Source organism: Anopheles stephensi, chromosome 2 (genome assembly GCF_013141755.1).
Source record: "Anopheles stephensi strain Indian chromosome 2, UCI_ANSTEP_V1.0, whole genome shotgun sequence".
Taxonomy (NCBI): domain Eukaryota; kingdom Metazoa; phylum Arthropoda; class Insecta; order Diptera; family Culicidae; genus Anopheles; species Anopheles stephensi.
Window position 1 is genome coordinate 66335579 of NC_050202.1, and position 17152 is coordinate 66352730.

At 43.2% G+C, this 17152-nt stretch overlaps 1 protein-coding gene across 4 annotated transcripts; it reads right to left on the reverse strand.

Moving 5' to 3' along the window:
- Positions 1-2677: 2677 nt before the first annotated feature.
- Positions 2678-16364, reverse strand: LOC118504334 (metal transporter CNNM4). 4 transcript variants are annotated; one of them, XM_036038678.1, is made up of 13 exons: positions 16247-16364; positions 14374-15046; positions 7611-7959; positions 7386-7526; positions 6907-7089; positions 6610-6825; positions 6366-6539; positions 6115-6286; positions 5537-6022; positions 5176-5439; positions 4868-5100; positions 4665-4790; positions 2678-4217 (listed from the first exon to the last, which is right to left on the reverse strand). In XM_036038678.1, exons 2-13 carry the CDS (start codon positions 14790-14792, stop codon positions 3954-3956), a joined length of 3027 nt encoding a protein of 1008 aa, XP_035894571.1. In that variant the 5' UTR covers positions 14793-15046; positions 16247-16364; the 3' UTR covers positions 2678-3953. The 4 variants fall into 4 exon arrangements, with proteins under 4 accessions (XP_035894571.1, XP_035894572.1, XP_035894574.1 ...); XM_036038679.1 differs by lacking the exon at positions 16247-16364 and adding an exon at positions 15899-15961; XM_036038681.1 differs by lacking the exon at positions 16247-16364 and adding an exon at positions 4388-4487 and having other exon boundaries at positions 14374-15892.
- Positions 16365-17152: the final 788 nt, after the last annotated feature.

The following is a 17152-nucleotide window of genomic DNA, read 5'->3' on the forward strand; positions in this document are numbered from 1 at the left end:
TGTGTGAGAAAAAGGGTATTGGGGGGATACCAACACTCGCATCATGCAAGCGACCGAAACTCTCCACAGAGTAATTGCAAAGTAAATTTTCATAACGTTCTGCTAATTGTAACTGGTATCAACCAGCACGTGGACCGTACCCTGACTGTTACGGATGCCAGTTACGGTTGTAGCTTGCCGATTATCGCTTTCTTCCTACGTCCGAGATAGTTATGGGTTTCCAAAACTGGACGACATTATTCGTACACCTCCAACAGTACCGGGTCGAATCGTTCGGAGCCGAAAAGCGCAACACTGGCAACGAAGAGGACCACAGCTACTTAAAAAAGCCACCAAAGAATTGCGGTGAATTTAAAACGATGCTAACAGTTTAGGTTTTTAGCTTGCATGTGTAATTCTATCTGACTCATATTCCTACTTCAACTATGTGTGTAAATGTCAGGAAGTGCAGAGCAGGTCGGTCGAGGCGAACAGATTAACTAATCAGTATTAACTAATTACTTACAGCGCGGGAAGGTTAAAAACATATAAATCTTAAGGTTATTCCCTGGCCCTCTTTCAGTAGTGACAGTTGTGGACCATTTGCGCAATGAAAACTTTCTTCTGTCTAACAAGCTATTACAAAAACGTTTAATAGGGGGCCCTGAAAGGGTTTTCATGGCCAGGGTGAGTACGAACCGGGATACGTTTGCCAGCTGATTAGCGCCACTTCGATAGGTGCCACGCGCAAATGGATTAAAACATCCTTCAGTCCAGACTGGGGAAGCGGAAAGTGGCGTTAATTAATTTACGACCACTCGTCGACTTTCGACATTCGATGCGTTAAAGAACGCCACAATCTTGAAGGTGAAGGTGCTGAGAATATCGTAACCCTTTCCACTTTTAGCTAGACAGTGAGCACACTGCACCGGCACCATGACACAGAGCTTTATAGGCCCAACGTTCAGCCATTTCAAGCGGAACTGAATCAAGAAGAAACGTTTTTCTGCACTGTTCCGTTGAGCTATGCATATTGCTCGAAACTCATCTGTCTGTCGATACGCCTAGGACCATAAATCGTGTCCGGAACATAAACGTCACAATGCTGGATGACGGATGTCAAAGCTGTTGAGATTTACGTGCGGGCACTAAATATATAAGTAAGGCGTCTCTCACTCAGCAATATTGGTAGCAGATGCGTGAAAGCGGACAAAAGGCAGATTCCTGCCAAGCACTTCTACTCAAAACCGTTTTTTCTTCACGGAGCTCCGATTTTTGTTATGATCGATTGTTTGTTGGAAATAAATATGGGGTCTTCTTATCAACTATCTCACGGTTAGCTCGGCAAGCACCTAACGATATGATTATGCGTTAAATATAGACCTCTACTAGTTGTCATTCATTAATTCCACTAACACAACACACCCAACCCGGTGCACAGCCGACTTAAGCGAATGACTTAAGAGAAGTCTGCGTATGGTTATCAATCTTATTATGGCGCCTTCCTTGTTCCACCTACTCCTACTGGGCTTGTGATGTTTGTCCCACATTTACCGACGAATGACCGTGCGAGATGCGCTATCTGCAATCGTATTTCACTTCAGTTTTAGAAGAAACGCTAACTTTTTTTATAGCTAATAATTTTTCATCTCAAATAAACTAACCTTGCTTTCTTTTTTCGCCCTATTGCACGTATCGGGTTAGAGTGGATGCAATTTCTTGGCCGATCTAGTGTCTGAATAGGCACAGTATGATGAATCGCTTCTGCACGCTCTGATCAACCTGTTCGACCTGTCCGATCGGTATTCGATTTTCGCACCCCTTGTTTCCTGCAGGTGATTGATTTCAAATTCCTGGAACCCAGCCCAGGCCCATCATGATTGACAGCCCATTTACGTACGCAAATTTCCTCGCGACTAACGTCATTAGCGAATAATGGTTCAAAATGAATCGTTACCGTTGATCGGTACCGAAAAAAAATTATCTTCCTCACGCTCTCCTCATTTGCGTTTCGATCACCCTTCCGGTGCACTTCTTCCCCATGGATTGGTTATCGGCACAAAGCGGTCACCGTGTGTGATAAGAATTTATTTTCCACCAGTAAATGTCACCAGGAAGATCAATTGCAGTTTGCGCGTGGACCAGCAATACGAATGGAGCATGCTGGGCGGTGGTAACTTTTTTTTTACTAAGAATGGCCTGGCCGCAAACTATATTTGTAAAACTGTATAAAAACTGTTAAGTCTACCGTGACTTTTCAAACGCACCTACTAATGCGACATGGGGACGCAATTGCAACATAAATACGCTAACGGTTATATAATATGGGACGCATTAGTACGTGCTTACTCTGATTGTTACTTACTCATTTGTTTTCTTAGATACAAATTCATCTGGAACGGGTTATACGCGAACGCTTCCCAGTCGGTTCCCATTCGCAGCGATTCATCCGAGTCGTACAGAACACACTGAAATTGTAAGCAGCATTTAAAATACAAATTTTGTGAACGATGAAACGAAAATGAGGATTTTCATATTGTTTAACACCGTATGCGTTTAGCTCATTACAATGCACCACAAACAAATGACAACAAACAACAAGTCAAACAAAAATTGACTGACTGGGAGGGAAATTCGTTTTCCATCGGTGTGCTTTCTTTCGGGCATTCGGGTAAGCTGGAACAAACACTAACGAACGTATTATATAGAAAGGCGCACCTATATATTCTCCGCGGAATTCGTTTTCATCTACGAGAAGTGTAAAAAATAATTGTTTGCGAAATTCGCTTCGCTATATGCACAAACACACGCTGCATCTACAACTATACCTGTGCCGGACCCCGTTCGTACGGTGCCGGAGTACGGGGGGTCTCTATTTGATTCCCTGTTGCTTTCTACCAATCGATAACAAAAAAGCACAAAACAATGTGGTGTGGTAGAACACTGAAACAAAACCACTCTTGGTGCCCTGTGGGTGTTTTTTGATTCGGCCACCCTGCCTACCCCGGTGACAACACACCCTCCTCCTTTGTTCGCCCTCCTCGATGTCATTTACCTAATTCTAGCTTCGTGTTCCATGTTATATCGTACAGCGTTTAGCACTACCCTTCACGATCACTTCCTGCGTCATTATTTCGTCCAATGTTCATACTACTTATACATTCGTATTGCTATATATCTCGCACTATTACAATGCACGAGCTCTCATTACTTTTGGTTTCACTTTTTGGGATACAATGCTACAGACAAACACAATGCGCCCGTGCCGTATCGTAAGTACATCACGCACGAATGCTCGTCCTAGGATAAATATAGCACACGGTGCTTTTTGTTTCTGTTTGTTCTGCTCATACCGGTCTCGTCTTTCGATGCATGTCGACTTCAATAGAGCCTGTATGCACGGGTTTCGCTTGTACGATCGCTATCTTACGCGCCCCAGCTCCGCTTTGATGGAGCGCTCGGGAATAACAGGCACGCTCTTTTGTACGCTCAGGTGTAGATTATCTGTTTGAAGGAATCTGATTACTAGTGCCCTATTGAATGCTTCCTGCCAGCATCTCTATCCAACCAACCCTGAACAGGTTTCGCGTTTTGTCTAAGACTTTCTCCGTCATCGGGAACGTTGGAGGGTGGTGGAGGGGTGAGTTTTGGCACACTGCCCAAACGTCAACGGAAAATGGATAATTCTAATAATAATCTACACTCGTTACAAACAACAATGTCCACAATCAACAGCTCAACAAATCTCAACTAACTTCTATCGTGTATCATCAATATTCTGCACGTGGTTTGGTGCATACAGTATGTTTAAAACAAAATGCAACCGGATTGCTATTAGCACAAACCCCTGGTAAACGCTTGGTAACGTATTATTTTTTTCTCCTAATAATAGTAAATATCTATATAGGACAAGTAGTAATAATAGGGATCCAAGTGAAAGTGGAAGTAAATCGGAACGCGTACGAGCGGTGCAGCTAGCACGACATCCAACAATCGGACGTTAAACTCCTATCGACATCGATCAAGTGGTTCGGGTTGTGGTGTCGCTGATGATGATGATTTTGATGTTGGAGTTCATGCATGGGCGGATGTGCTGACGGTACTGTACACGGTAGGGTGGTAGTACAGTACGATGAGGTACACCGAGGGTTATGGCTTTGGCAGCAGCGGGATACTGCTGGGATCCGCTCCGGGGTCCCCAGCGACAGCCATGTCTTTTGCATAGCTGGACGATGCTCCTGTAACAAAACATCACGACACCAAAAAAATGGGGGAAAAAACGAGGATACAAAGATCAAGCATTAGTGTGTGCGGAACGGTAACGGCCTCTTTCGCTTTAACAGTTAACGGGCAAGAGATAGCTACAGGAGGCAAGATATACCGTTCCCGGTACGGAACAATTCACTACCTATGTTAAACTCGTTGGCAGCAGCGGCACTGGAAGAATTGTCGTGCACTAATACTGTATGGTTGCGAGTCACAGAGGAATTCGTATTGTTAGTAAGGTCCTTTAATGAGACAAAAAAACATAAAAAATACAACGGTTAATCATTACAACGATACGATCATAATCACAGTGACAGTCTATGCGTTAGCTAAACATTGTTCGTTAGGTTTTTACATTTACAAAACAACATTTACAATGCTACCATAGAGAGAACATTGATTGAATTTGATTCACTTACATTTAAAGCCGTAGGCGAGGCAACGTTGCTGGATGATTTGCTAGCCTTTGCTCCGGAATTGACGGTCAGGTTTGTGGCATCAGGCGTTATACTGTTCTGGTCACCTTTGTCGAGCGAATGCATCAGCTAGTAAAGCAATGCAAACATCATTTAAGTAACATTACGACACCTAAAAGGGCTTGGCTCAAGGCTGAGGCACGTACCTGTTCCACCTCTGGATCGATCGGATCCATTGATTGGTCACCCAGCTTTTGCGAGCGTTCCAGCAGCGTGGCACGCTTGGCCGCCAGATAGCGGATGCGTGAAATCTGCAAATACACCACATCGGTGATCGCCTTTACCGTGTAGTCCGGGATGAATTGATTTCGCGAGGCAGCATCCTGGGCGATAGATTCAAGCGATCCCATAATTTCCTGCGGTGTATTGGCCGACGTATCTGTGCCGAGCATAATCCATTTTCGATTAATAACAACGATCGAGGGTTCCATCATAGGGTAATGCTTAAACATACCACCGCTAGCGTTTTGTGCAATCGCTTGCAGTCCAAAGTGAGTGAATGGACCGCTTTCGAACAAAAGGTTTTCCTTGCCAACGATCACCTCGACCCGTCCCTCCAGTATCAGCACGAAATAGTCCATCGGAGTACCGCAATTGATAATAGTAATGCGTTCATTGCGATCCTTACTCTTGATCCTGATTTGATGGAAAATGTCCTGATTCAGCAAGCGTCGCAGAATCGGTTCGGAGATGCAATCACGTTTAAACGCCGACACCGCTAAAAGAGACGAACAAAATATATCAATTTGCTGCTTGCTGTTCAATTTTAATTTTAAACCATAGCAATGAGGTATGAGCAGGCACTTTCAACTTACCGGTCGATATGTACTGATACGTAGCGAACATCAGTTGCGGCCCAATGCGCAAACCCTGCGTGTCCGCATCGATAGCACGATCCACGAACGTGGGAATGTCCGTTCGCTTGATACGCTCGCGCCGAATCTTGCTTCTATTGTCCGTAAAAACGTCCGTTTCGTCAACAATTTCCGCCTGAATCAACTCTTCAATCACGTCCTCGAGCGTAATTAGACCGAGGGTTTCGTAGAACGGATCACCGTCACCATCCGAATTCACCCGTTGCACGAATGCCATGTGTCCGAAGGTGCCCGACTTGAACTCCTTGAACATTACATCGAGCGTCTGATCGTAGAACACGAAGTGTATCGAATTGCGGTAAAACTCGCACATTCGGCGCACCGGTACGTTATCGTCCGGATCGATGAACGCCAGATCTTTGATGTGTAGAATTGAGATTATGTCTGCTCGCTCATCTCCATCATGCACGGGAATACGTGAAAATCCTGCCCGTCAACAAATGAGAGCAATAGAGTAGTAAGTAAAATCTCCTACAAATAGAACCACTCACAACCATAGGCGTGAAATGTTATCGTACCTGACTTCATGATATCGGCGATGGTAACAAAATCTAGTACCGCATCAATTGGCAGCATGTACGCATCCTCCAGCCGTGTCATCACATCCTTGACCGTTTTCTTGCGCAGCTCGAGCACACCGGCAATCACTTTAACTTCATCCTTATCCAAATCGTTTACGTCGTTGGTAACCTGCAGCGGGGAAAAAGACAACAGCATGATAACACACTACCAGTGCTCGTCAGTCGTTTGAACGCAAACAACACCCTACCTTAACCAACTCTTTCAGACGCTCACGATCGTAGAAATTGCCAATTTCCTCGCCCAAAACGAAATCAAGTATCTTTGAGATAGGGAAGGACAGTGGAGCTGTAATCACCATCACCGCCTTCGTAATCGCGATCGTTCGGGCTCCAACGGCCAGCCCGTGTCGCGAGCAGATGGCCTGCAAGGAAACATGGGCATGATTAGAAAACGTTGCATGCAGCTGCAAATCCCCAAAGTTGTGTTTATACCTGCGGAATGATTTCACCGAAAATCACAATTGCCACCGTGGAACCAATGACGGCAAACAGGCCCGAAGTAAGACCGTCCAGTAGAATGGTAAACGTCGAGTTGACTAGCACGTTGCCGAGCAGGATGCTGCACAGCAAAAAGTTGCCGTGATCGCGTATCGGCTTGATTGCATTTGCGTATTTCTTCTCCGTGTCGCTGCCCGTGTTGCAGAGGATCTGGTGAATTGAAGCAACATACCCGCCACATTAGCGTACTGTTCGCTGATCTAAAAACTAAATAAAACCCCTTTCACACACCTTCAAGTCGGTTCGATCCAAGGACATCAGACCTAGATTGAGCCCGGAGAAAAGGGCCGAAAACATGAGGCAAACACATATGACGCTGATCGACAGCCATAGCGGTAGCATCGATGTATGGCTCGTCAAACGCATCCACGAATCCACTCCCTGATGAAGAAAGGGCGTATCCTTTACAGCTTCCTGTGCATGAACAAATTAAAAAAAAAATCGATCAATGTTAGGTTGCGTTGAGCGAAACAAATAATCGATTAACCTGATGTGTGGCGCCTACATATATACTTTCCGCATAGCACAGAAAACACAGCCGAGTGTTCGAACGGAGCACGTGGCTTTCCATGCTGTAATCGCTTCATAATACCGTAGCCCCCTCCTCCCTACTATCGCACGCTTCCGTTCGCGAAAGAAACGAACCCCACCAACAAGGGCCCTGTGTTTCCTCCGTGGCGTATCCAATCCGCTACTCCCTTATTACGTACCTTTTCAGTTTCTTCCGATCCTTCCAACGGGTCGGTTTTTTCGTACTTGGCGCAAATGTAGAAGTACTTCTTTTGCTTGATCACTTCCGGCAGCTCGATCTCCACCAGCCCGCTCCTACCGCTAGCTTCCGCTTCTTTCACCTTAAAGTGAAAACAATAAACGTTGTGATTTTGCAGTGAGAAACACATGCACAGAATAAAGCGGAATTGCATGTCAAGGCTTACGTGAAATTTCTCCGTGACCGGCACCTGGCACGAACCTAGGTAACGGGACGGTTCGTGCGTGAATATGATGACGGTATTACGCCTGATCCCCGTTCCGAACAGGCGCAACGTAACCGGTGAGTTCACGCGCACCGACGACACACCGTTTTCTTCCATTTCGGGTGTTATTTCTGCTTGCTCGATCCGAAACCCTTCGATGCGAAGTACCTCCTCGTTGTTTGTCGCGGTTTGTACACTGTTGAATGTATTTATTTTGCTCCCTTCACTCTCCCGATCAATGTTGCGTCTGTTGCGTACAGCCGCCCTGCTATGCATCAGTTGATTTGCATGATTTTCTAGCACGCCAGCCCTGAACAAAAAATTTAAACAGATATGGAAAGGAAGGTTTATAAGAATGAATAAAGGACGAGTCACGAAAACAGGGTGGAAAGAAATAATAGGAGAGGATTTTACTGTGTTGGGATAGCAGTTTCGTAGCACTGTGTAATTTGTCTTGAGTTACAACAGCGCAAACATGTCATGATGTCATCCGGCCCTGTTCAACACGGCTCTGCTTTAATCAATAAGAAGTAACCGCGTTAAAAAGCAGCATTATTCAACTCTCGAAGGTTTTAAAATCGATCAAGCCAATCGATGCTTTGGTGAGAGAAGAACGGCTCTCGTCGTATGATGCTATCGGTCGCATTAAATAAATATTACTGGTAAATGGCATTACAAAAAAATCTAAAAATAGGAAAAACACAAAACACCGTTCATAGCAAGCGATTAATTTTGAGTTTCCGTCTGTTACAGACTTCTGCCCTCCAACATCCACCCTTGCCATTGGTAATGTTTTCCTTAACGTCCGATACCGAACTCAATACACCTCCATGATAATGGTATATGCTTTTTTACTTTTTGTGCTTATGTTAATCTTATGATCGGTGGAAACAAATCATCAAAGACTGGACCAGTTGGCACCGCTCTTTTGCAATGCACTATGCACTGTGTTGTTGCACATATCGCGTTTACACGAATTGTCGTTCGAGTGTGCGCAGCAAACTCAAAACAACGAACATGTGTATGTGGCAAATATTTAATTGCGCATTACGCATTTCCTCCATTTCACGTCCGTTTGGAGTAGCCCTAAAGTCCGATGTCCAACAAGCGCTATGCTGGTGGAGAAAATGTGCCCATAGGAATCCCAGCAAGTCAACAAACATTTTAAAAAACAAACAATAATCTTTTTTATTTCAAGATATGCATAAATAAAGTTAAAAGAAGATATTTTAGATAATTTAACAGGTATCAAACAAACAGAAAACTATAAAAGATAAAAACAGCCAGAAAGAAATGTAAAAAAAAATGAAGATCAGGCATTGGACGAGCATGGTTGACTCATAGAACATAATAAGGAGAAGAAAAATGCACATGAACTGAAACTGCATTTATTAACCATTAAAGTTTGACCTGGAGAGATTGGCCAAGAAAAGAGAGCTTATTACTTGCCTAGTGCAGCATTGCACTTCGGTATTTCATACTTAATGCACAAATATTGCATAAAATTAAATTTAGATTAATGTAGCCAGTATTCAAGGTAGCAGCATTCAGGTCAGTATTCAATATGCTGAGCCTTCGGTTCCGAATGCTAATTTCTGGTAAAACTTAACACTCCAGATTGTACAATTCGTCACCTCGTAAAATAAGCACAGAAACATCATTAATTCGCTTCATTTAACCTACGTCAAACTATTGCGATAAGCATCCCACAAACACAAACAAAGCCATTTATTGATACGTTCCCACCCGTTCCAATCAATTTATCAATTCAAAAAAGGGGGTGCGCAAATATAAATGGAGAAAAGAAAACAGATAACCAGAAGCCACCCTTACTGCCGGACAGGTGAGTGAGTATATTAACTTCTTATTCCTCAAAGCGGTCAACCGTCGTATTGAAGGCTGTACAGCATAAGAGGTACAGGTGAGCTAAACAAAAAAACAACGAAACACTCAGCAAATCAAATCGTCCACAGATAACAGAGCACCGGGCGCTATTATCAGCACATTATTATACCCACCCCACTCGCAGCATGGTACAACGTTGCAGAGTGAACTCACGCCGGTTGAAATTTTTCGCCGGCCGCTGTTTGGCGTTTACCAAGTCCGGATATTCGGGGTTTAGCTACCGAATGTGCCATAAAGGACGTGAACGCAAATCAAATAATGCAAGTTTATCCCTCGCTTGAACCGCATCGGAACCATAGGTAAGCTTTCTAGCTTTTGATGGATGAATCAATGTTTTGGTATTTAAAAATGGCTTGTTCACGAGAGTTCAATTCGGCCACAAACACCGCTGTCGCTATGAGGGAAGCGTAACAGAATCATGCCGCCGTGCTGTCACTGATGCACACAGTTTCCTAGTGCGTACAACATCGTGCTCTCACGATAAAAAAGTGTAAATGAACAATGACATCATGACAGTGCTACGATAAGAACCGCAGATTCACTATCATACCAAATCTGGACGTCAGACACGTGGTTGAAGCTTAAACTAAAGGCAGCTGAAGAAATTACTCATTCGGTATAAATTTTAACCTTATCAGTACACGACAATCGGTTAGAATTAGTAGCTGGAACATACAAAAAATCAAAGCCACGGGGCAAGGCCAAATTAAATTTCATGTTTTTTGAAATTGATCCAACATTATAATACAATTTACACTACAACAATTGAAACATAATATTATATATAAGTTAATTAATTTTTTCCTTAACCTAAACCTCCCCAAAGGCCAACCAATTGTATTGCAATTCTAATAATGTAGATAATAACTGGAATGGGATGATAACATCAATTACCAATTATAAATGCCAACTACCTGGGTACCCTTGAAAACCAATCATGCCATATTTCTTCTTTGTTTTTGCTCTCATTTACACACTGTCATATGCGTTCCCGCGGAAGAATTAAAATGCGCCCCGGGCGAATCGTACAAGTTGATGATTGCGTATGGTTGCGTTGCGTTTAGGGTTCTTACACGATTGCGATGAGTTTGTTGGTGGGTATGGTAATGGCATATGTCTACGGTTCTCTATTTTTTTAAATAAAACATTCTCGAAGACAACGACTTGCGAGTAGTTCTGATACTATGAAAACCAAACTTGGGCATTTTAATGTTAAGTTCACAATGATGGTAAGGTACATGTGTCGTCCGCAAATTTAGTGAAAGGCAAATATTTATAAAATACTTCTTAAAACCACAAAGAACAAACGAAAACCAATATGTCTGCATATTAGAAATAGTGCAAGGAAAAGAAAAAAAAGAAGATACTTCTTGCGCGGAAATGAAAGAGAAAAGAGTTTCACTACGAGCTTCTAGAGGCGCAATTTTCTTCTGACCTCTAAATGACCACCGATGGGGATCGAACGTCTTCTCCTTATCCCCGTGTGGATAGCGTGATCGTTCTGCAACCATACTTCTGCACTGTTGGAACAAACATGGAGAGGCACCATGCTCATGGCACGTGCATTAAGATGGCCGTTCATAGTTGTGCTCGCGGAGCAACAAATAACAAGGGGCTAATACATTTATAACGCTCCTAAAAGCGTTTAAGTTATTTCCCGCGATTTCTAAACGGATTAGAACGCATCAAAAGCTTTATATAGATGGATTATTTTTAAATAAGAAATAAGGTTTGCATGTAATGATTCGTGCTTTAACATGCTTCATCCTACTAAAATATGTTTTTTTTTTTGCAAATGCAAATAACTCGGACGATAATTGATGAATTTATTCCCCACATTTGTGTCAAGTGTCTATGTCGACGTGTCGGAAGGTTCGACTTCTAAAAACATATCTGCGTCTTTACACTGCACCTCATCATTGACCACAGAAGGAAATGGATCGTGGAATGGAAAGCCTTTGGAAAACGATCATTCCACTTTTCCTCTTTTTTTATTTAATTTCCACACCGTCGTATGCTGTTTTTCCCAACACTCGACCGTACCTTAATCGGGGGTAGAGGGTATTCCAACGATCTCCACAAGAACGCCTTGTTTAAATGCAATTCTCGGAAAGCACATATGATGCCAGACGGCGTATTCAATTTCTTCTTCTTAACACCGTTGATCGTTCTGAACCCTTCACTGAAACCGGTGCTGTTGTCGCCTGTTCCGAATCATACTCTTATTACGTGGTTTTGCATGGCCGGGCCAGCAAGAGATAATTTGTACTTAATTACACATAAAAAGGTTCCTCTCTTATTTATCTCTTACTGTGATTTTATACATTTTTCCACCAGTCTTATAGTAATTAGGGAAATATAAAGTCATATGTACATGAAAAATGTAGTCCAAAATTGTTAGCTGCTTTTGTTAATGGCTTAACGACCTGTTAGGTCCGGATACAGGATACAGCCCTGAAATTATTAATACCTCGTAGTTGGATATGAGTCCTCATCTTTGGGGAAACGATTCGCATCGGATCTCAACTCCGGTTTCGCACATTTTTGTTTTAAATTAAAATAATGCACACAGTGTGCGCCAAATAACAATTCAGGATGTATCGAAATATCATCAAAAATTTAAAAATGAAAAGATGACATCTAATAAGCTATAACGCAACAATTATTCACGGTTATTCTTGCAATTCAATGCGCGATGTACCAGTGCAGAATGCGTCTCAGACGGACCTCGTTGCCACTACCAATCTTGTAAATTAATCGTCTTAATGGGATTATCGCACACTGAAATGCAAATGCACTCTGTTGATTTTAATTATTGAATATCGTTAAAAGCAACGATTCCAACAACGGAGATCATCATGATTGGAACGACATATTTGTTTTTTTTTTGTATGTTGTACTAGTGCATCGGAATATCCGTCAACCACTAGCAAAAATGCTCTTTTTCCATCACCAAATGTTGTACATCCGGTGCAATTTTGGTATTGTCCCGCGTGTGGTCGAGGCGACATGGGCGCCGGTCTTCGCCCCGTAAGGAGGGCTTGCTACGGACTTCTTTGCTACGGGTAAAATCAAGTCACAGAAAGCTAGAAATGGCAAAACGAGAGACCTTTCAAGGTTGTGCAGTGCCAAGGTCGAAGATTGTCCCGCGCCCGTGTGAATGAAAAGCCCCGCATCTGCTACGTTTCTTGCATTTTCAATGACGGACAAGGGATTTCTTTAGGTTTACGCTTGTCCCAAAGCTTACGCTTTTTTCGCTTCGCACAGCAGTTGAAATGTCGCCATCAAATGTAACCATCATCACCACGTCTTGTGAGCGCCCCGTCAGGAACTGTGAATCCACCGGCAAATGCCCTACCGCATGGTAATGAAAGTGAGTGGAAAAACGCAGCCAGACACCGGCAAATGGCCAACCAACTAATGCAATATTGTGTCGCAGAGTCAATGTCCACGGCACACGCGAAATTGGCGTCACACTACCACCGCCACGACCATCGACTCTAGGACAACTCCATCATACGATCCATGACGCAACATAAGCATGTTCTATTCGCCACGCTGCACCAAGAATAAACTTGGCGGCTCGCAAACACGGTGACGTCAGATGTTGTTGGCGAATATTGAAATGTTATGGAAAATAACGCTCATCGAAAGGGGCTATCTTTGTGGAACGATTTTCGTTTTGGCACGGCTTTTCGTTTAAGCGACCGCTGCAACAGACCGAACAACATTGTTCAGGGCAAACGTTTGTTCTAGAAATTTTCTGTAGGAATTTACCTTAACAGTTGTTTAATAAATGTTTAGTTAACATTAGCATGTCCTGCGAACCATATCACACAGCGCTATTTTGTTGTGCAACAAACCTTTGGCATGATGCTTAAAGAGCAATATGATACACGTCATAGTGCGATAATATTGATAGATTGATAGTAGCATTAGTAATATTTCAAAATGGTAAAAAATAAGCATTTAATTAATTCGTAATTGAGTACGGTGGATACTGTTTCCTATGATATCAGCAACCAGCGCCACTGCAAAAAAGGGTCTGAGGGATTCTTCTACACTTTTTTATACAGTGAAATCTCTTACAACGAATTTGATCTATTTCAGTGTTTGCATTTATTACAAGAAGAACTCGTAACGAGAGAGAAATCCTTCCTTTTGAAAAAAAATCATATGGAAAATTGAATATTTCATTCCATCTCTAAATAATGACCGTACAAAATCAATATAGTTTTAAATTTATGCACAACTTATTAAAAGACAATCAATTTCATGGTTTAAAAAAATTAAAATATCCTCAGGTAGGTGTTGTCACTGTCCAAGCATTGATTGAACAAGACAAACTAGACTGGTTTTGTATGAGCCACTAGTTCGTGGTGTTCCTGCTTCTTACGGAGTATAATCGCTAGTATTGTTTGTTACGATTTCGGCAAATAATACGAGATTTTATTTGTTGTAAAGAGTATAGTAACACCAGTAAATTTCATTGCAACAAAAGAAAGTTTCGAAAGCGGCAGTCACTATGAGAGAGATCACTCTGAAGAATTATTCAAAATAATCCGATAAAATCGGTTGATGTGTTATTTATGTGTTGTTGTACACGATAAGGGAACTTAAAATAATAATTAAAAAGATAATAATGTAAAAAATAGTACAAATGATTCGACTGATCATTACCGACTGTACTAATGTACGATTCAAAATCAGTGCAAGTCACAAAGATGGGATCTGGCGTATGGGATCTTAATTCATTTTTTTATTAAGTTCGTACTGCTAGGGATCTTAATTCATGCTGTGATAGCATTTGATAACTTACCCCTCCTGCATTGCGACCTCCATCGGTGATCCCTGGGCAGACCAGCACAAAATCTTCGCCTGTCTTAAGTACTCCTCGTCCTCCTTCGCCACCGGCTCGAGCGGCAGAAAGGATTCGTACACGTGCACCTGCTCATGACACTCCATCCGGCGCCGATCGACGATAAACGTCCGCCCTACAATATCCTCGGTATACAGCACCAATTTGTCCCCGGCAATGTCGGACATGACCCGAGCTATCTCAACGCGCGGAATGACGATGTCATCGTTCCGTTGCATTTCCGGGGATGCATGCCGGTCGCGGTTGAAGCCGCCCGGGACTACCTTACCCTCGGCCGTGCGCCAGGTGTCGCAAAACAGCAGAACTACCGTAAGGTGTGCAATTATTTTTAACATTTCCCATCTTCCCGACCGGGCCATAATCGGGGTTGAGCGTCGCGTGCTGTACCGATGCGCGCGCGTACACGTACGAAGAAGAAGGAACACCACTAATTCCTTACTTTGTTTTCCCAACTTGGCTCGTGCACACTGTATTGTTGGTACGTCGCTGATTACACCGCTATTGCTCTGTATCACGATTCACGAGACCTCTCGTGACACACACACACGTACGCACGCACACGCACGGGTGTTAGACGACAGGCAACATAAGAAAGTAAGACACAGTGCGGCAACTTAAGAGAACAAGCAAATTTGCAAACAGGTTGATTGCGTTTAAAGGAACATTGCGCGATAACACCGACTGGTACGGAAAGGAACTACTATTACTAGGACAACGTCTCCGGCGGTTTCAGCTCCATTGTTGCGTTAATATCTTGAACAACGTCACACGAGTCTTCGATGGACGAGCAGGGTCCAAATGGTCGGCGGAATGTATCGATCGATTGGGGGTGATTAATGCGGGCTAATTTATGTACTAAATCGTCCACACTGGGTGTGTGTCACACGCGCACTCACACAGACACAGACGGGAGGGGAGTTGGATGCAGGTTCTTTTGCTCGATGACGGTTTTGTTGCGGATACGTTAATAAAGCGTGCGGTAAGGGCTGTCGAAGAGACTCACGAAACGTTGAATCTGCCGACCAGTGAGGAAAAAAACTCACACACACACAATCTTCACAGCTACAGACGACGTTTCGCGGACAATAACAAGAAGACTTGGCTGCTGCTCGTTCTTATCGAGCAATGGTTGTTTATTCGGGGTTTTGCTGTTTCTTTATGAGGGCTCTAGGGAATGAATTTACTCGCGCTACAGTACCACGAACGTTACTTTACGCACACGCACCATGGCAGCAAACGATGACGGGGGGAGATGGACGGTGAGTAATCCACGAAAGAATCGCACAGATTTACCCTCCCGAAACACACAGAGACACACACTCTTGGCGCAACGCGTATGGCCAGTAAACCAATTAAAGCACCGTATTGGAGCTACTGGCTGTTGGTCCCTATCAATTCGCTCCCGTTACCCAAAAACGATCAACGACAACCGCACGGCCGCTCCGCGTTTTCACTGCATATTTACCTTTCGGTTAAAAAACCACAACAAAACAATAACAACAATACACCGCAGTCACATGTGCAGTGTTTTGGCCAGCGGGCACCGTTTCGTGAGCGCACACTCACCCATAGTTCGAATCGCGGTGTTTGCGAACAGTTCAGCATCTGACAGTGTGCATCTATACACCTTGAGGTAAATGTCATTCGGTTGCTGGCTTAGCCGGTCGGTGTGGAAAGCCGTTGCATTTTGCACAGTGCAGGTGCAACGATGATCTCTCGATGCCTTGCAGTGCGCTCGGACTAATCGGGTTTGAATCGACTTTTGAAACCTGCAGCCTGTTGTGCTTACTTATATAATACAAATCATGCTCACTTGAAAAATAAAAACAATCGCGCACTCAGTACAAATTGAATAAGCTTTCGCAATAAACTATTTGCTGTTAAATTGATTCAATGTGTAATGCTCAAACGGGGCAGATAATCAACACCAGAAAAGGAGAGGAAATGATTGACAACCTGACAGCGGCGTTGGTCTTCATGCGGCAGCTCGCGGAGATATAATAATTTGGACCAAGGTGTATGTATTTAGAAGGTGGATTTTTATCGATTTGACAGGGCGACATTTTAGTCGAGTTATGTCAGAGTTTGTTTACAAAAACATATGGTATGGGGCTACCAACATGAACAAACAGCCTCGATTCTCAGTCCTTTGAGCAATTTCGCTAATTTATGGGTCATCTTCGCATATTAAGTGTTGTCCCACAGACGATTGACGATATTTGGTTGCATTTTTCGTCAAAAAATCGCAAGCGATACCACCACCGGCGCCTCCTCCGACGCTGCCGTCACTCTTCTCAATACCCTTCCCCTTGATCACCATGGAACTGTTATGTCAGGTCGAGAAATGTCAATTTGCTCTAAACAACTCTACCTTCTATATCTACATACCTTGATTTGGACGTAAAATCCGTGCCTTCTTTTTCACATCAAACGTATCGTTGTAATCAAACGTACCGAATCGTTATAAAACCTTTTTTTACAAACCAGAAACGATGTGACCAAGTTGAAAAACAGGGATTATTTTCTTATTGTTGATAAATACAGATGTTAAATGCATATAATATATACATTTTGCGACATCCCAACAAACATTTTGAAACACAGTTTTGAATTTAAAACATCGAATACAAAGTCGACACCAAGGTTTACACAGCACCGATGGCTCCCGACTGTTACCACATACACATACCGGTTTAGCGAAAAAGGCCTTTTCACTGCA

Excerpts from the sequence above, each read along its gene's own strand:
- LOC118504334 (XM_036038678.1), bottom strand. The coding sequence starts at position 14,792 with ATGGCCCGGTCGGGAAGATGGGAAATGTTAAAAATAATTGCACACCTT. Across the intron at positions 7,090-7,385 it reads GATCGGAAGAAACTGAAAAG|GAAGCTGTAAAGGATACGCC; the intron begins GTACGTAATAAG and ends GTTCATGCACAG. Across the intron at positions 5,101-5,175 it reads TGCACAAAACGCTAGCGGTG|ATACGTCGGCCAATACACCG; the intron begins GTATGTTTAAGC and ends TGCTCGGCACAG.